Source organism: Manacus vitellinus, unplaced genomic scaffold, assembly GCF_001715985.3.
Source record: "Manacus vitellinus isolate BGI_N305 unplaced genomic scaffold, ASM171598v3 scaffold_17_pilon, whole genome shotgun sequence".
Lineage (NCBI taxonomy): Eukaryota > Metazoa > Chordata > Aves > Passeriformes > Pipridae > Manacus > Manacus vitellinus.
The window spans coordinates 7,331,547-7,352,347 of record NW_021939256.1 but is presented as its reverse complement, the minus strand read 5'-3'; the positions used below and the strand labels follow the sequence as shown (position 1 = coordinate 7,352,347).

Sequence of the window (20,801 nt, the reverse complement as noted above, 5' to 3'; positions counted from 1 at the left end):
AAGCACAGGCATCACAGTCCAGTGCATACACCAAGCCTAAGACATCTGTCTGATGCAAACAGTATCAGCAAAAAATCTGTTTTGTTAAACAAAGCCTTACCTTTCTGATATCGATTTCCTTGGGAAATAAAAATCCTCTCCTGCAAGGTAGGCAGCTGCAGTTCCACCTCCGAAATAGGTTTTCCTCAAGAGGGGAGCAATCCGGTTGTTTACCAATAATGCTCCTAAACCAGTTGGAAATCCAAAGATCTTATAGAATGAGATGGGAATAAAGTCAGCTTGATGAACTCCCAGGTCTAATGGAGAACTGCTCACGTATGAAGCTGCATCTAGTAGAACAAACCACTTCCCTGGTGTTTTGATAGGGCAGAGTTTTCCAGATTTTATGTCCTGTATCCATGAAAGGGGATATTTGGTACCAGAAAAATTGCTCTGAGCTGGATAGGAGAAAAGATGAGGTGTCGTGCAGTTTTGTTCTTCAGCTGGTAACCTACTTTCCGCTAACAAGATTTCTTGTGGTGTTATTGGAACAGACAAGACATTCATTGATGCAGTTATCCCCCTCATACCCACCACAGATGTATGGCTGTCAGTTAAGTAACAAAATCGACTGCTGGGTTGCTTTGTGCCTTCAGGTATCCAAGGGAATGATTCTGCTATCAGTTTAAGCGCAGCTGTGCATCCAGATGTGAAAATGATGGTGTAATCCTCAGCAGTAGTGTGAAAGTGTTGCAGTATTCTGAAAAATGAAAAAATAAAAAGATCCATTTATTTTCTGATTTTTCTCTTTTATTGCTGCGTGATATATTTTGGTTTTCCTCAGCATAAAGTCTTCTACTCTGACACCCGATATGAATAGAAGTAGACATGTTTTGTCAAATAGCACAATAAACTTCAAAAGGAGAACCCAAATCATTTTGCCCACAAGAGACTCTTTCTAATGCTACAGTGAACGTGGCCATGTTCTTAAGGATAGAAGCCAATTCTGCTTGGCTCCAGAGTGGCCAGTCTGCACATAGTTAAAATTACACTGTCCTTGAGAGAGACCTGTTCTATTTGCAAACTTAGGGTTTTCAGTTTATCAAATATTTACAGCAGACAGAATATGCTTCAGTTAAAATAATCTACTTAAATAGTGGGCATCCAAATTAAGGGTCACAGTATTCAGCAGGGAAACCTTAGCATACAGCTTTGCTCCTTGCTTATGCTATTAACAATAGAAAAAGAAGGCAGCAAGAGGCAACATAATGCTTTTCATGTGCCTTATGCACATAAGGTTGTAATCTCTGTAGTCCACAAAGATAGCTCAAGCCAGAAGCAATCTAATGTCTTCCAATGAGCCAGACTATGAAAAGCAAACTGCTCTCTTGAGACATGTCTATGCTATACATTTTTTGATGCCTGAACAGCACCTTGTTGGCTCTAAACTACCTTTTGTGAACACCATCTAATGCACCTTTTGGTACCCATGCTAGATAGTGCAATCTCTTATCGTTTTGCAGGGTGCAAGATGGATCTTTTCAGAGGCTGAGGAAGAGCTTCAATTCAATCACCTTTCTTACCTTTTCTCACCTGATGAACTTTCTCTGAATTAACATTTAAAAAACAGGAAATGTAACAAACATCTGAGAGACATCAGCATCAGTGCATGGAGCAGAGCAAACAAAATTGAACCAGAGCATACACGTTGCAGCTCAGAAATGCTCTCCAAGCAGCTGGCATTCTGCTCTGTGTAATTCCAAGGTACAGACCAGCATGTGGAGAGTCTGTGAACTCTGGTTTCTACTGTGTAGCATTAAAAGTTTGCATGTTTCATATAACAGGTTATTCCCTTACTAGAACAGACAGAAACTGAAGACACAAGTGCATTTAAATGTAAGTCGTACAAAAGGTTATGTGACAAATTCAAGCTAAGAATCCTGAAACATAGGACAGCAGTGACATTCCTTAAAATTTTAGAGGTTTTTAAGAAATTTTAAAATTTTCAGACTGGATACAGTCTGAAACACAAATGCTACAGGCAAAGAGTGTCAGAGCTGGGTGGTGGGTGCAGCAGCCAAATACTAAACACTAGAAAAGAAACAATTGTAACGACTTTGACTATTTGCACTAAAAAAACACTCTGCAAAGGCCCACTGAAATGATATTATTAGTACTTTTTTTGGTTGAAGAAGACTGTTATGGTTCTGGGAAGTACAGAATGAAACAGATGGATTCCAAGGCCCAAATGAGACTTGACTTTCTAGAGAACTTACATTTTTGAAAACTGATGCAAATGGTATTTGATGTCTTCTGGAAATGAAGAAAGAATTGCAGCTTTTACGAAGGAGCAGGTCATGGATTTAGGTTTTAGACATTCTGAGAAACCATTTGAAAGAATTCATAAAGATCTTTCTGAAACAGACCTGCCACTGGACAGTTGCTGTAAGCATTCACAGCTCCGGACATAATTTTGAAAACTGTGTTCATAGAAACCAAAGTTTTCCATTAGATTTTAGAAACCCTCTTAGAGATAAAGACAGGAATGATCACAGAAGTTTTGGCATCGGGTATCAAACTTGACAGCCTGCCCTATTCATCCCTGTGACCTGCTTTCTCTGGTCACTGAACCACTCCCCCTTTCCCTGCAGCAAGCTGTACAGCCTTTCCCTCCACCACCTCCATAACAGTTTGAAGCACGTGTATGTGACTGAAGGAATCTGAAACCCTCAACCCAAGCAGTGGCCTCTGTTGAGGACAAGCTAGCTGTAGGGTTACCTTTTCATAAGAGCGAGCGGACAACAGCAGTAACAAAAGGTACACTGAAGACTATTATCAAGTCTCCTCCTCTTTTAGTCTCTACGACTTCGCTCTCCTCCCCTGTCAGCCTCCCTGTGGCACACAGGCTCAGTGGGAGGTGAGACACACCTAGGTAAAATGCCAAATTTTGTTCAAGAATAACAACCATAGGAATTGTATACACTTACCACAGCACTTAATTTGACCAAAAGATACTGTAAAATGACTATAGATGAGATGCAGGAATGGGATTTAATAATGGGATGCTGTTGCCCAACCAGGAATATCAGAGCCAGTGAGTACTTTCATCAAACATTTTCACAGTTTTACAAGACAATAAATACTATTTTGGGTTGGTTAGGCTCACAAATAGTGACAGTTCTGTTTAAGTCATAATTGAGACAAAGCTTATTGATATTCTAACTATATTTAGTTTTTAATTATTTCAAATTCAGAAATAGCTGAACAGTTCTGAAATAAAATACATGACACAACACTCATGTATTTCTCTATTTAGCTCAGTACCAGAAATTGGCTTTTCACATGAAAAAAAATCAAGCTTTAGGGTTAAATTTTCAAAAGAGTCCAAAAAAATTAGAGCCTTTTTTTTCCCCAAGGCATTTAAGTTCCTAGAGCTAGATAAACAACCAAGTTATATTTCTAATTGACTTAGATAGGAAATAGATTCTTCTGTGACTCAAATTAGGTACTTGTTGTATTTTGGGTCTCCAAATGCCTTATAAAATTGCTATGACTCCAATACTTGCAAAAAAGGTGGGATTTTTAAAGTCAGATTCACATTTTGACTGAACTGTTTATAACCTCAAAAAAAAAGAAAATAAATAGATAAAGCAATAGCAACTGAGTTCAGGGAATTTCCTTCTCCAGAATGGCATCTGATGTGCAGAGCAGAAAAGCTGCAAGCACCTCAGAATAAGGTTTATAAAACGAATACCACAAACTCCTGAACTAGAGCAGCACTGCCATGATAAAATCAGAGTACTTAGGGATAGAGAACTGCAATACGTCTCAATGACTTTTGCAGCCCACTGTACGACATCCTCTGTTTTGACATGAATATTGGGAAGCACTGGCTATTACACACAGAATTCCTAATGCTGTCTGTCTGCGTGTAAAACATACCCCATTACAGTGAAATGCAGTTACGCTCCAGCAAGATTTATAGCCACATATAAGGTCGTTGTTGGCAATAGGACTAAAGACTTGTGGTAGAAAACTGATAACTTGATCTGCTATAGCTCACAGCTGCAAACAGAAGCGGTATTTTATAGTATTACAAATTTCCACTTTTCACAAAGGACTCTTTGGAAGAAACGACTAAGAGGGTAATTGTTTCATTAAACATATTGATACAACTGTGCCTTCATTTGGAAGATGGCAGAAAGGCTGAGAAACTTGACCCAGTACCTTTCTTTCAGGCTGGCAAGGTTGGGGAGGAAGCTGCACACTCCATCTTTGCAGTACACTGAAGACCCACCATGACTGGCCACCTCTTCTCCTTCTCTTCTCACCTCCCCAGGAGCTTACAGATCACACATAGACCATGAAGCCTGTCCAGAGAGAAGGGACTGAAAATGCCCCCACTTGGCCACACTTCCCCATGAATGCTTATATTCTGAGACCTCTCTGTTGGCTGGTGTTTAATAATTTTAAAAAGTTGCCATAAGACTTGTATCTTTATGACAACAATTGAGCCAAAATGCCTTTCCACTCTGAAGTGGAAGGGAAAGTCAATCATTTTGAACCTAGGCAAGCCTGCTGCCTCATTTTATATATTTAATACACACATAATTAATAATTTCTTTATATTTAAAGATTTCTGTAATCAAGCCATATATTTTGAGGGAGTAGTCATATTATCTAATTTACCTAATCCAACAGCCTGAATTAATAGTTTAATTAGAACTATCACTCCACAGTGCCACTGGCAGCTCTGCAGAAGGTAAAGGCTACTATTTGTTCAGTCGTCTTAGGGAAACTGTTAAATGAAAGGGATGCCCTCCAAAGCTGCTGCCTGGTTGCCATTACCTTGTACAAGAAACCCCATTTTCCTCCTTATCCCCAGATCTTTGTAGCTTTCAGCAGCAGATCAGTAGCAGTGCTCCCAGAAACATAGGTATGTCCATACTATACCATCTCCATTACAGCCTCCAGAAATTCAGTTGATTGAAATGGTTTTTCTTTCATGCTGCTAGACTTCAAATACTTATAAAATATGTTTTATATCAATTTCTCTCTATTTAAATCTACCATTTTGAAAACAGTTCTAAAAAGCTGAAGAGCAACTTATATTGCTAGGTTTGTTGCCCTCCACACTTTAATTCCAATTGGTGCAAGCATTTCAATTTCTAGTTGGCAAAATCAAAATATGACCAAGGAGTTTGTGGCTTACATGTTTTATATTTGTATTCACATTTTTATTTAGACTCTGTATGAGTTTTCATAAATATTACCAGTACAATGATTTTCTAGTTAGTAGCTGATCTATCTAAAAAAACCCTTACGAAAATGTAAGTATTGTCATTGTAACGAGGGATTCAGATTTGAAGACAGAAGCATAGTTATCTATAGTTATTCAATGGTACAAGTTTAGGTAGCACTTTATAAAGGAAACTCTTCAGCTGCACATTTACATCTAAAAAATATTTTTCATTATAATATTTTTCCAGTGTCATGCTACCCAGAAGCACAAATACATTTTGGACTTGTATTGAGAGATGTTTACCTTGGGCCTCAGAAATTTCATCATATTGTTTTGTGCTCTATAGAAACACTGAAAAGATGTAATTATGTTGTTGTTTAATTAATAGGTTTTGTGATAATGACAATTTAAAAAATTACTTCTGAGACAGAAAATATTTTGTTGGGTTTTTTTTAATTTAAATTTCATAACTGGCATTTTAATCCTTTCTGCACCCAAGTGTAAGTGACAAGTATAGACAGTGGCTGCATCTACATTTCTGGATAAGAGTATTTTAAACTTACCCATTTATTAATTACGGGTCACCACCAGCTATCAGAACAGTCAATTGAAAAACTCCCACCAACTTTAGCAAGGGCTCCTAGGGGCTTGTAAACTGTTGTGGCTATTACAGGCAGCAGGACCCGTACTGTGATTTAAGCTTAACTTCATGTGCAGCAGCAGTTCTTCTGCACACGTTTTTCTTTCTATGTATATGGAGAAAAAAAGGAACAGAAGAAGTGGCTATCCTCATTCAAGCCAATGCAGAAGGATACCATAAAAAAGGATACACTTCTTAACACAAACCCCAAATTTCTTTAACTTCTGTTGCTGACAGAAGTGACAGTTTACAGCTACATACATGAGGGAATGCTCTGGTTTAACAAACTAAAAAGATAAGCCTTCTTGGTAGGAGATGTCTTATACCTTATTTTGTAAAGACAAGGTCTATTCAATCCAGTATGTCACAGTAGAAAGTTATATTCTTATTGTCAATTTGCAATCCAAACAATAGCTAACTGAAATCTATAAACATTTTAAAGAATCAAATATATTTAAGCATGAAAAAAATCTACCAAATCTGTCTTCCTCCAGCAAAACATTAATTTAATGAAAAAAGCCCTTGTACAGTTTTAGTTTTTGGGGGTTTTCTTTTTCTTTTCTTGAAGAAATGTCTTCACCAGAAATCTATACTATATCATCTCTGCAACCTGTGCAGCTAATCCAGTGGAGGTCCACCAAATTGAAGGATTCGCCCATGGATTAATACCTGCATGAGGAAGAGCACTGGGACAAATAATCCTTATAGTTCTCTCTCAAAGTTTCCTCAGTCAGTCCACTTTTTTGCTTCAGTTTCCTTTCTCATAGTGACAATGCATAAATTTAAACCTTTCAGAGCACATGTTAACTGTGAAATAGCTGCACACCACTCTATTTATCCTTGCTAGTGACAGACACATAAACTTCTTTTCTGACCATTTTACTTGAAAGGCACTCAGTCTGAACCTGTTTTTTTCGCACTGCTGCTTGCATAAGAGTGATTAAGACCTCACCCACTGACATGACTGCTGTTTATTTGCTCCATGGATGCAAATTAAATAATTAGTTGGAATGCACCTCATAAGCTACACTTGGCATAGGTAGGTGATGGAAAAATCCCCCCTTTCTATTTGAAAGTATTACTTCCTCCAGGCATTCATGCTTAGCCATCTGAATTGAAGCATTTTAATCCCTTACATTTATTCTCCTCTCCAGTTCTCTGGAGACACTGCAGAAATACCTGTTTGCTTACAGAGTCACAGACGGTACCAAAAGAAACCCCTCTTCAATTCTCTAAAGCTATCAGCACAGCAGAATGCCTGGAGTTTCTCTCACATAACAGCTTTAGAAGAGCAGGAGCTCTTTAATGGCCACAAAATGATTTTCTATAGGAAAAAATGCCTTGATGAACAAAGCTTATGAGAAGCACACACCCTGATTGAGAGGCGTTGACCCTCATTACCCATTACAAAGTGCACATCCAGAAGGTGTTCAGTGTTGCACCCAGCACACCAAGAGAGTAAACTACAAATAAGTGTGGTATTATGGCACCACATATAATTAGAAGAGTAAAGCAGTTGAAAGGACTCATAAAATTTACAGGCTACCTGTTGGTACAGTTTGTTCTAGCTCACAACTATAACTCCTCTCACTGACAGAAGCCTCTAACACCTATAACTTTCTAGATGTGGCAGAAACCCCATGGTAGCTGTTTTCTTTGAAATTAAATGTTATTTTTCTGTGTAGAGAGGGAAGACCAATAGCTACATGGTTTTAAAACCACTTTGTGGATATTTTTTCTAAGATCAGCCGGATCTGTTTACTCCAGTTCTTGAACAACTGCCAAAGATTTGTAAAAACACCCATGAAACCTAGTATTTTCAATAATTAGGACACAAATGGCTCTGCAAATTTATACCATAGGTTCTTCAAATGAAAATTCGCCACTTGCTATTGAAGTCAACCAGGAAGGAAATGGAAAAAATAACCCGTATTTTAGGCAACCATTTAAGGTGGACTAGCCATAAACAAATAACTCATGAACAAATCATTCCAACCACATTTGCACAAACTAATTACCAAATAGAAAAACTACAAATTAATATGAATCAGTTTTTAAATCATTAATGTATTAGAATTCAAACTATTTCTGTAGTAAATCTTAGGAGTCACTATGAGGAAACAAAGATATAACCAAACATAAGAAGATTTTGTACATGGTCTAGTATGTCACCTCAGTTGCTATCTAGGCAACTTCAGCATGAGATGTTTCAATACAGTATTTTCTTCATAAGTTAACTTATGAAGAAGTTAACATATGTTCATAAGTTAACAAAACCAAACAACTGAGGTCACTGTATTTTCCCTTTCCAAACTTTTCATACCTAGCACAGATCGTAAATTTTATATTTAGGCATCCCCTGAGTAGAAACAAAATTCTCTTCAACAAAAAAGAATGCAACAAAATTCTCTTTGATGGTGAACACTCAAGACAGCACAGTGCCAGCCAGAGGTATCATTTCTACCATTAATAGGCTCAGTATCCTATTCACAGGCTACATGAATAAATTGAAGGTTGTGTGTATGGAAATTCATATCACTGTAAGACATCTACACTGTGGACATCAGAGCACATCACCTTTTAGAGCCACCCAAAAGCCACACTCTACAGCAAGAAGCTCATCTGACCTAAGCTAGAGATCTACTTCAGGCTGAGATGTCTCATCCTGGACATGTCCAACTTCTTCCACTGTGTGCCAAAGTGCACCATACACAGCTATACTTATCCACCTTAGCTTCAACATTTTTGGAGCACAAACATTCTTCTTCCCAATCATACTTAGTAAGTCCTCATCTCTAACCTTTCCACATGCCCTGAGCTCCTGCTGGAGAGACTCAGTGTTGCAGCATCTAATTAATGCTTCTAATGCTAGCAAGCAACACCGGAAAGAGGTCTATCTACCTGCCCCAGAGATATTTGCTGGTAACTGGTCAAAAGTTACTACACATTGCTTTCCAATTCTTGGAAAGTGAAGCATAACAGCTGGCTATTTTCCAGCAGCATAACAAGTATAAATTTGTAAAGGTTGTTTCAGAAAAAAAATATATATATATACCAAAAAAAAGCACACCTAGGTGTTCTGATGGTTCCATAATCTAAAGTTTTTACAGCGGCTAACCTTAAGTAATATCAGATAAGAAATTAAATATTCTTTAGGATGTTAAAAAAACTTAATAAGTTAGCTTTTTTTTTTTTTTCTAAATACCATATAATTGTTTCCAATCTTTTTAAAACATTATTCTTTGTTTAATTTTTATTTAATGAAATTTCTAGATCAGGTTTGGTCTTTAAACTGTGTACTTCTGTGATGTCTTCAGCTATGGTGGTTTGTTTTATTCTTTTGTGGTGGTTTTGCAACCATTTAAAAAACTAGAGCAATTTTTTCCTGAAACAATGTGTCACATACCCCAGCCACTATGACTCTAGTCAATCTCTTTTCCCTGTAGGTGCCAGGGAATGGACCTTTGACAACCAGTAACTGTCCATGACCCATTTACAAAATGGATTTGCTACAAAGTAAGTTTGACTTACTTGTGTGTTGCCTGGTATTTTAGACCGTAAGGTGTGAGTAATGAAGTATAGCTTCAAAAGCATAACCCAGCAGTTCTCATACTATCCAGCAAAGTTAGGCTTATTCTGTGGTGCAGAATAAGACACATGAGTCTTCCATTACTTATTTAGTCTTTTTAGGGTGGCATTGCCTGAGACTAAGGTAGGTTTAAAAGACAGTAGGAGAGTAGTTGTGTAGATGAGCCTGTGCAACTCCTGTGTACTGGGGTTTCTCTATGCCAGCTACAAGCAAGTCCATCCCTGAGTCATCCTGAGTGCCACAGATGTAACCACAGTAGTTGTGACCAGGTGTGCCAGTCTCAAACATTCCCACATGGGTAACAAATTTCTTCCACTATCTTCTTTTTGAAGGTTAAGGAGTCAATCACTCTTACTTGTGGTTATCAGAAAATGGATATATTGGAGTCTACAGCCTGTGAAGACTATAGCTGCCTACCTCCTTGCACCACTTGGCAGACATCTTCCCAATGCTGAGATCCATCTGATGGTTTCTACTCCAATCCTGCTCTGAAACAAAGCCTTGATCTTAATTTTGAAATATATCAACCACGAATAAAGCGTGATCACATCAGTGATAACACATGTATTGCCAACTCTTTAATATCAATGTGCTTCCCCGGAAAAATTGCAATACACAAGATGAAAGGAAATAAAGACAAAATGCTTTCATGTCAGAAGGAGTAAATTACAAAAAATGGACCCATAGTGGTGAAGGACTACTCTGATCCCAAATGTCCAAATGACCATTTCCAGTATAACCTTTTAGATCCACCTCTACAATGTATTGCCATAGTATGACTGATGCTCTAACTACAAAAAATCATTACAGCCCCTGCCAGAGCTTTCTTGCTTAAAGGGAAAAAAAAATGAAGATAATTTCTTGCAATTCATAAAAGGCCTGTACAGTGAGTTCACATTTACTTGAGAAACAATTAGGCCCAGAACTTCAGAGGTACTCAGGTGTTTAAGTGGGAATTACATGATATTGTGAATCTGGGTCTCAGTTACTATGGTGATGGGGACTATGGCAAATGCTCACACATAAATAGACTTTATTTCATCAATGGTAGCTTTTCAAGTACTATGCTTTTGTCTGGAAATCACTTAGATGAAGATGTTAATCTGAAATCACCTCAGTCTGCTTTCAAAATACTGAGGGCTTACATAAATCTATTTATGCATTTCAGTAGCATTTTACTTTATATGGTACAGGTACCTCTGCAAATTAGATAAATCTTCAACAGCATTTTGTACTTCACCTTGCTCTGGGGAAAAGCCACAAGAGTGAAGGCTGGAAGACTGCTGGCCACCATTTATTTGCCATGTGTTTTTCATGTGATCTGATGTCCCACTTAGAGCATAGCTCTGATTTTGCTTTCTAAGAAGAACATTCGAGCATTTTACACAAAACCACAAAAACCTTCTGAAGGGTAGTGGCAATAATATGAAAAGAAGAGCACAGCCAGTAAGTCTTGGTGCATGAATTCCTGAAACCTGCAGGACTCCCATATCTTGGTAAAACAGTAGACAATTTGATTGCTTATGAGTTAGAAATAACACGATATCATGAATTGTTAGTGAAACCATCCTGGTGACTATAATTTCAGAAATACTCAAGAGTGAAAGGCTTTTCTGATTGTTTGTTGAGCTGACCAAAGGATTCGTGGTGTCAGTGTGCATTTGCTGCAATTTGTTTACACCGAACCATGTTCCTGTGTTGACTTAAACAGCCCCGAGATTTCCCAGAAACTATGAATGAATGTTTGTTTGTACGGGAAACATCATTTCTGCCTGTCAAGTCGCTCTTCGTTCACCTTAAATCCTGACAATTGTGCTCCCAGTGCTCCTGGCAGTTGAGGGAAAAACTATTTGACATATGATAGATGCAACAAGGCATAAATGACTGTTAAGGGATAGTCTTGGCTTGCCTTAAAACAGAACTTGGTTGCAATCTACAGCAAACACATTCAGGGAAAAAGCAACAATAAAAGGATTTTAAGGAGCTCAAAAGTGGCATTTTCAGAATCATAAAATGAAAGCAGCTTACAGGAAACTTAAAACAAAACCCAAAGGATCACAAGACCACCATATAAACACCATTGTTTTACTAATTGAACAGAAAATATGAACCAAACTCAGGAACCAGATTCTCAAAATGAGCAAAGGATTATTCACAAGCGTAGGATATATTGCCATGCACAGGATAACACACTGTGCTCAGCTGAAACAAAACACTCAGCATCTTGTGGGAAGAGAACCACAGATCACACCTTGTAAACAGTGACAAAGTTGACTTTTTAAGTTCGAGTTTTTTTTACAGAGCAAAACCAAAAAAAAAAAAAGGTAAGCAGGATGGAAAAAATTTCATCATGTTTGAATTCTTTGAAGTGTTATTTCTTATGGGACGATTAACATTTGAAAAAAATTCTATTTCCCATTCCAGGTATCAGCAACCTTAAAATAAACTCCAAAGTAAGTAACATGTTTCAGCTGACAACTGAAATCTGACTGTAGCCTTTCAGCACTGGAGTTGACACCTACATGTGTTGAGCTAGAAAAGCAGGAAAACTCATTCTTCTTGGTTACATGTAGATACACGGAAATTGCCTTATTCAGACTTGGATAACTTCACAATATTGTCCGTGTTCGTGCACCACCAAAAATTTCATCACAAGATTATTTAATTTTTTTGTTTAGGGAAGGGGTTAATTCTTCTTGTTTTCATTTTTAAATGTGTGGTCATTGCAGCAGAAGTAATAGTTGCGGCAACACTAATGCAAATCCTATCAGTGTATGCACATGTGTTGCTACATACAGTTGCATAAAAGGAAGCCCTTTACTCTTGATTAAATTTCAAGGTAAAATATTGTCTAGATTTTATTGCTACTGGGATACAAAAGTCCTGAAAGTGTATTCAAGCTAAAACAAAAGACCAGGTACATCCATTCATTACCTTGTACAGTGATGAAACACTTTTAGGAAAAATATAATTAAGTGAATAAACCTTAAACTAGACATAGATATCTCATATAACCCTCTCGCATTAGTGAATCTAGGCATTCTACAAATTCATCAAAATTGGAAAACTTTATTAATGGCTGGAAAAAATTCCACAACAACTAGAAATTGCAACAGCCTCTGTGTTACTCTGCAGCATTACATTACAACAGGCTAGTCCTTGTGGAAGTGATCTATTCTCAAATACAAACCCGAGGGGATGTGAGCAGTAAGATCTGATCAGAGTTTTCATGATCTGCCAAAGCTGTTCTCCCCAGCTTTGGGCTCACATCTAGCAGGATCAAGTAACATTTCATATGAATGAAATAGGAGAGCAGAATACCAAGATGCTTACTTTACAAAGTTTTTTTGGTTAAAATCTACTTACTTTCTGGTCTCTACTTTTAGACTCTACACATCATAATTTCAACACCATTTCTGAAGATTCATCATACTTCTCATGCTTTGATATTAGCTTTGGTAACATCGAATATCATGAGGAGCAGAATGAAAAGTGAATACATTTGATGAATATTTATTCAAAGTTTTAAAGACACTCAGGATATGTATGTCTGTGCCCTTTGTACATTGCTTTCTGCAAACATTCCAGCAAATGTAGAGCAAGTACAAATGATTACAGAATGTTCTAGGAGGGTAAATACTGAACTTGTAATTGTACACTAAAAATTTGATTCTAAAGGCCGAAGGCAGAAGTTTAACACTCAGTCTGTATCTCATAAAAGGGTTCAAATTTTGAATTGCAAGAGTTCAAAATCAATTGCTGGTAAGCATTCCTCCAACAAGGATTTCAGCAAATTATTTGGTGAATAACAAACCACACTGAAGAACAGTCTAATTTTTATGGACAATTTCCAGAGTAAGTGATATGAAATTCCCAACACAGAATAAACAATTATGTTCTTTGCCCAGCTCACTGTCATCAGCTTACTAGGAATTTGTCCAGAAATGAAGTCAAAAGGCAACTTTTTTTCAGAAACCATTTATAAAGACAATTAAATCACAGAAGGATGTGTGAAAGTCCATCGTACTGCAGTATAAATTTTTAGCTATTACACCTTAGATTGCATTAAGTGTTTCTTCAATGTGACAAAGCAGCAGGAGAGAAGTGCTCTGGTGTATTATTTCCTACTTTTTAATCATCTGTCTAGACCATCTGGCTGCAACTCAACACTGCATGTCCCTAAGACAAAGGTAGATGCATGAATTGTCAAGAGATGCCATCAAAGTAAGTTACCTATGAGTATTAGCAGAAGGAATCAGAAACTGTAAGTGGTCTGATATAAAAAGCAGAAGGGTTCATTCCAAATGTACTTTGCTTGTGAGTCAAAGACAATTAAATGTGATGGGTACAAGATACTTTATGTGTTGCTGCTCATTTACATTATAGATCTACTGGGCTCTTTTTCATTATGCATAATTTTTAAACAAGTTTTTGAAAAGGGCAAAAATTGCATACATATTTTCAAACTTACAGTTTAATTGTTTTGAAACTCTGCCATTCCTTTACATAAGAATATTTTTATAGCAATATAAAAATAAAGGCATAGTTACAGTCTGTTGCACAAAACCTTCATAAAAGGAAATTAGTCCAATTAGCACTAGTTAGGCCACACCTTGAGTGTTGTGTCCAGTTCTGGGCCCATCAGTTTAGGAAGGACACTGAGGTGCTGGAGTGTATCCAGAGAAGGGTAACGGAGCTGGTCAAGAGTCTAAAGAGTAAATCACATTTGTGTAGCTGAGGGAGCTGGGGTTGTTTAGCCTGGAGACTAAGGGGAGACATTATTGCTCTCTACACCTACCTGAAAGGAGGCTGTATCCAGGTGGGGGTTAGCATCTTCGCCCAGCCAACTAGTGACAGGACAAGAGGAAACGGCCTCAAGGTGAGCCAGGGGAGGTTCAGGTTGGACTTTAGAAAGAATTTCTTCACAGAAAGGGTGGTTAAGCATTGGAATGGGCTGCCCAGGGGGGTAGTGGAGTCACTGTTCCTGGAAGTGTTCAAGAAATAGCTGGATATGGCACTTAATGCTATGCTTTAATTGGTATGGTGGTGTTCAGTCAAAGGGTGGACTCAATGATCTTGGAGGTCTTTTCCACCCTTAATGATTCTGTGATTCTATAAGTCTCTGTGGCTCAGAGTAGCTTTGGCCACTTCTGGTGCTCCACTTTTGCAGCTCATTAGAGAGCTGCTATGAGGCTCACCAGCAAAATGTTAGAACTGGGAATTAGCACTCGGTGATTCGTTCACCTGTTGTACCATATTGTTTAGACCACTGCCCCTATAGAAATATTGCTTAGATGTCAGTACATTCTGGTTAGGTTCCCACATGTAGAGGCAGGAAGCTAAGACCCCCTGCTTTGCACCTCTTGTTCTAAATGACTCTAGCTGTATTTTTGTTCATCTTTTCATTCCCACTAGCCAAAATCAATAGTTACCTTTACAGTAAAACAGTAGATACCAGAAGCAGTGGAATTCACTTAGCAGACAGCCCTGTTCCAGGGTGTTGCACCTCTCAGGGAGCTTCTGAGGTTAAAAAGGTGTTTCTACACATTACCATGAGCTGGGCAATTGCTGTGCTCTACTGAGACCTCTCTCTAAACCATTTACTCCTGCTGAAATAACCACCACCATTTCTAGTGTACTCACTGTACATCTTGGTTAGACGTCCACTTGTATCAAAGTGTCAAAGATATAAAGCTCTGTTTATATTTATTTAGGAGTTACTGCTTCAAATATGTGTAGTGATGCAGTGTTGCTGATATACCACCTTCGTAGTGTGTAAAGAACTTTATACAGCTCTCTGAATACATCTCTGAAGGCAGAACACCCACAATAGTTGGTAATAAACCAGATTCTGCTGCAGCATGTCGGTTTTTTTCTGACAGATGTTGGGCAGGATCCCCAATTCCCTGCATAGAGATGCTGATTGATTTGTATCTTTTCTTGAAGCAGGAAGGTTGCTGCTTCCTGTGCTACTGTCTGCCCCTCCTCCCTCCCATTTGGCAGCTATTACAGAAACTCCTGCAGCAATAGCTATCACTTCAAATCCTGTCTATTTTTCACTGGAAGCAGCAGATGAACCCATAACACTTCACTAAAGTTAGAAAGGGAGTGTTGACATATCTGTACTACAAGAGCACTGCAGGTTTATTGGGTGCTTAAGCCTTGGTTCAGGAGAGTATTTAAGCATGTCTTTAACCTTCAGTGTTTACCCATTGTTTTCAACTTGTCTGCAATTACACACACACCTAAAAACCTTCTTGATCAGAAATATTACAAAGTAAGCTTCTCACATTCATCTTACTTCCTCAACCCCCACAAATTATTCCAATGTTGTAAATGTCGTAACAATTTTATAAACTATTCAATAATTCTTTATTCAGTGTTGAGCTGAATATTTTGCTTAACCACAGGGTCAAGCAGCAAAATGAAAGTCGTCTGCCCTCCTATTGCCTGTAGGCTGGCAGTACAGGGGGAGATGTTGAGCAGACTTGTAACGGTTTTTAGCATAGCTTTTCTTGTTTCTCTCTTCACATCAATGTCCTGTTCTGGAGGTCACTAAGAAACACAGTTAGAGAGATTCTAGATAAAAAAAGCTACTTTGTTTATAATACTCCTTCAAGTTGCAATGCAGATGTCTTCCAATATCTCTGTGCATACACATTTCTTTAAATGTAAGATTCAAGGTTAATTTTTATAAAAATAACTCCACATACTAATTTCTATTATTATTATTTTATATTATATTATTAATAAAATATTTCAATTAATATTTTTATATTATTGCAATTTTAGTGCAAGTTTAAAAAAAATGTAACTGTTTCCATTGCCTTCATACTTCCCCTAAAATGATTAAAAGATAAGGACTGAGATTAAAAAAAAACCAATCCCCAAAGCCATCTCCCAGAATCTCACTTCCTCTTACCATGAACCAGTAGAACAGACACACACTTACTCACTGTTTTTGTTTAATCATTTGCATTCTTTTACTACACAAGAAGCTCTGCTCACTCACAGGATCCCACTGTGAGAGAGGCTGTATGCTCACTGTACAACTAAATTCCCCAGAGAACTTTGGGATGGCTCTGATCACCTTCTGAAAGCCTGTATGTGCTGCAGAATCAGCAAGGTTTACAGCACAGCCTTGAAAAACACTTTACAACTAGGCCAACTGCACAAAGCAAAATCAAACAGAAATCTTGTTTTCTTAGATACACATCTGTGTGCATGCACAGTGACAAAAAAGCCTTTAAGCTAGGGAAAAAGACATATAAATAAAAAGAAAATTACTCCAGATTAGTTGTAAAGTTTTACAAGATCTTAAAAGTTATGCAAGGAAAAAGAGCTTCTATGTGCTCCCCAGACAAAGCTAATTGACTGTCGATTTAAGAGAACCTTATAATCTTGTGATATCTACTTTATTCAGTGCATAAGACTTCATAAGGACATATGGAGATCATTTGTGACTTTATTGTCCTTATTGTTCTCATGAGGATTAAGCTTATTGTTAGTTTCTGATATTGCTTAGCCATATAACAAAGAGAGAAAAAAAAAATACATCTGCTGCCAAGTTGCATTCCTTTATTATCAACAGAGGTACTGTTATTTCACTTTGAACGTGAAACCAAAGAGTGGTTTGCTTTTAAGCCATTATACATAGGTGCTAAAAAAGTTTATATATTAAAAAGGTTTATATGTTATGTACAATAACTCAATAGCATTTTTATTTAATATATTAACAACTAAACAATCAGGGAATTCAACAACTTAAAGGTTTTTTCTCCCCTTGATCTCTCTTTTCCCCTTATGCTTTTGCAGAGTACTTGGTATCTGATGCTCTAAAACTCAGGTCAGAAAAACAGAAGCACTGCAATGTACTTGCGCATATTCTGTTGCTCTTGTACAACCAGTGCTATCTGCAGCAATCAAGGTACACTGCATTTTGATCCTTTGCTATTCTTTAGAAAGCTACAGTATGAAGCCCTTATGCAAGATAAATTTTTACCTTTTCTCTGTAGAGGTGGTAATATTTAAGCATTTATGCTATTAAGTTTCATATCTCAGATGCTACAAACTGACACCCTTGCTAGCAATTTCAATAAATTTTTACCAAATAAAGAATGCTAAGATAAGAAAGCGTTGAAGAGTGTGAGTATTGACTTCCCTCAGACTTGTCCCAAACAAATTACCAGTATTATTTCATTTTAAACATTTCTTTCCACAAAGTCTTTTGAAGATAAACAAAGAAACAAATAAATAAATACATACATCACTGCTTTGAATCCCTCTGAGTTTGAGCTAATCTACATTTGCACAATTTACTTTAATTTCTGAAGGCGTGTCTGTTTCTATCTCTCCACAACAACAAAATTTCTAATGTAACACATTTTTCTTAGCATGTTCTTCTCTGCCTTTGACATCACTCCCTTCTCCCATTCCCCGTTATTCCAAATTAATCTGCCAGAATCAATTTCCCCCTTTGGCACTTTGACCAACTCATTGCCCCAAGTAGTCTCCCCCACCTCAACTGAACCAAAAAGGGAATTTTGTTCTCCACTGCCAAAGTTTTGACTCTTGACTCTGTGCCACAAATCTATCCACTCACCTAGATAATAAATTTTTCAGGAAAGAGACTACCTTCCCCAGACACTACCTAACACATCAATTACCACAATATGCATCAGTGGTTTTATGCACTATCAGAGCAAAAATATAAAGAGATATATGGTAACCGTTTGTACCCTAAATGTTTGAATGCAATCTGAAATGCATGTAAAACATGAAGATTTTGTATGCCTGATTTGGTAACACTTCTGAAATTCAGGCTTAAACAATATACCTCTAGCACCTGTGAATGTTGATAACAGTTTAACACATTTAATTATATTTTAATCAATAACTGATTATTTTTTAAACCGATTTTACTTTAGTTTATAATTTTATTGAAGTGATTTACCCAAGATATCACAAAGAGAAAGTGTGAAAATATAGATCTCCTCTCTTCAAATTACTATATAAAGCCTGCTTCTGTCAGCAGTACAATCTGAAATGTTTCATAATCAGCATGATGCTAAAGAGGTACTTATTAGTACCCACAAAAGAAAATAAAATGGTTTTATGTGAAAGTTACCCAGAGACCTGTTTCTTAAACCATGAAACATAGCTACATCTTTGCTCTCAATATCAGAAAGCAAGAGAGTAAACTAATGGGCACAGCCAGAAACTATTAAGATAAATTATTATAAAAGAATTCAACATTAATAAAATAGGAGTGTCTCACCAAAAATCACATACAGACACATGAAAAGGAAAAGGTTTGATAAAGAAGCTTAATTTTGAGATTACAGCATAGTGGTTTCAAATGATGTATTATTTTCTTTGTAAGTAACAAATTGTACTGCTAAAATGAGACATCCACAGGGAAAAAGAAGCTTACTAATGATAAATTATTGTTATATAAGAGCAACCAGATTAAAAGAGTACTCCGTTAAAAGATACACTTTTTTTTTTCTGATAAGACAAAAATATAATCAGAATAAACATTCTGCAGTACAGAAAACCCCATCTCTTCCAAGAAGCCTCTGAAATGCTAAACTATTATTTCTAGATACGAGATGTAATTAGAGTACAACCACTTGAAGTGCAGTCTAAGCTGGATTAATAAATAATGCATCAACTTCATGCTCAAAATAGCAGGTCACTGTCACCGGGGATTAGCAGGTATCACATCCAGGAAAAAGTGAGCACAGAACATTTACAATTCACCAAATATATGGTGGACCAAAATACACAGCCTTTAGAGATTCCAGGATCAAGCCAGTCTATTAGGAGACTAATGGAGCTCTTTGTTGCTTACTGAGGTCAAGCATGTATGTAGTTAACTACCTACATCCTGCCACATGTAGGTAGTTAACCAGCTCCTACTACCAGGGGACTTGGTTAGCTCTATAAAGTTTTAGTGACTGAGTAACATTCCCTTTCAGATAAAGATATAAATCCACAAAAGAGAGTATGAGCTAGCAGGGTGCCCCAACAGCCAAGAAGCCAAGAAGCCAAGAAGCATCCTGGGCTGGATTACCGGAAGTACAGCCCATCATCCTCCTCTACTAAGCAATCATCAGGAGCACTGTAATTTCGGGCCTCCAGCACAGGAAGGATGAGGATCAAATGCAGCTAATTCAGTGGAGGGACATCAGGGTGGAGCACATGACCTGCAGAGTGTTTAGCCTCTAGAAGTGAAGACTTCCAAGGGATCTAATAGCAGCCTTCCATTATCTGTGTGAAGGTCATTAAGAAGAGACAGGGGCTTCACAGTGGTGCAGCACGAGAGTGTGGGACAAAAGATATCAAATAAAATGAGAGAGAATCAAATTGGATAGAAGAAAAAGCTTTTTTCCCATGAGGACAGCAAAGCAAAGAAACTGTAGAATACCTGTGGAGAGGTATTCTACAGAGTGGAGCTCTTAGAGGTTTTCAAATGGGTATGCCTTTCAAGAACTGTATGGCTTTCAACATATACCAAACATCTTCTCCTTCCACTCCTAAGGTTCTAAGTTAAAGTATAGGGAACTACTGATATTTTTGGCTGTTTTCTTTTGCACTTTCCAGAAACAAGAAAGCAAGAAGTAGAGCAAAAACACCTCCCAAAGCAGACACTGCTTTCCTCTTTGCAAGTGTGAAAACTGGTTTGATATATGTCACATAGCAAGAAAAATAAAAATAGTTAACTCTTAAATAATTAAGAACCTGAATTCTGGCTGCTAACTCCAACTGGATGTGCTGCTGATTTTTTTTCAAAGCTGACAGTGCAAAACACTTGTCTAAAAATATTTAGGTTACAAGAACATAAAACAAAACAGAAATTAAAAACAAAACACCTCCATGCTGTTCTTCCCTGTGTATGTGTAATTAAAAAATAAAGCCTGCTAATAATAAAACCCTGTTCTGAAGAGCAGTTAAACACGTACCTAGTTTTAAAGGTGGCCTTTGTGCCAATGAAGTAGAGACTTGAGATTTTAATGGATGCTTACATGTTATCCCAGACAGCAACAGATAAACAGAATTATTTTCTGTATTGGAGGCCTGACTGTTGACCAGAAGGGAAGTTAAAGCTGGCTAACAGCAGGTTATTAAAATCTGTCCGTATCTGTGTGGGTCCTTCTGGCATCTACCACCAGAGCTACCTGCAAGTCCTACAGGAGAAAAGAGAAGGCAGCAAAAAGGCCAGTGGATCTAACCTTCCAAAACAAAGCATTTAATATCATAATTTACTTCCTGTTCACCTCTCTTTCCTTTCTGATGGCTTCAGCTCTGTTTACCAAATATAAAATCCAAGGTAAATGGTTTTCTATCGC

The 20,801-nt window shown here is 37.4% G+C and overlaps 1 protein-coding gene across 1 annotated transcript in view; it reads right to left on the bottom strand.

The window, feature by feature from the left end:
* The window catches only part of MOCOS (molybdenum cofactor sulfurase), a 341,863-nt gene that overhangs the window by 124,147 nt on the left and 196,915 nt on the right, over positions 1 to 20,801 (bottom strand). The window contains exon 6 of the mRNA XM_029958899.1: positions 101 to 739. Coding sequence (XP_029814759.1) covers positions 101 to 739 — 639 coding nt within the window. The remainder of the gene's footprint in view (positions 1 to 100; positions 740 to 20,801) is intronic.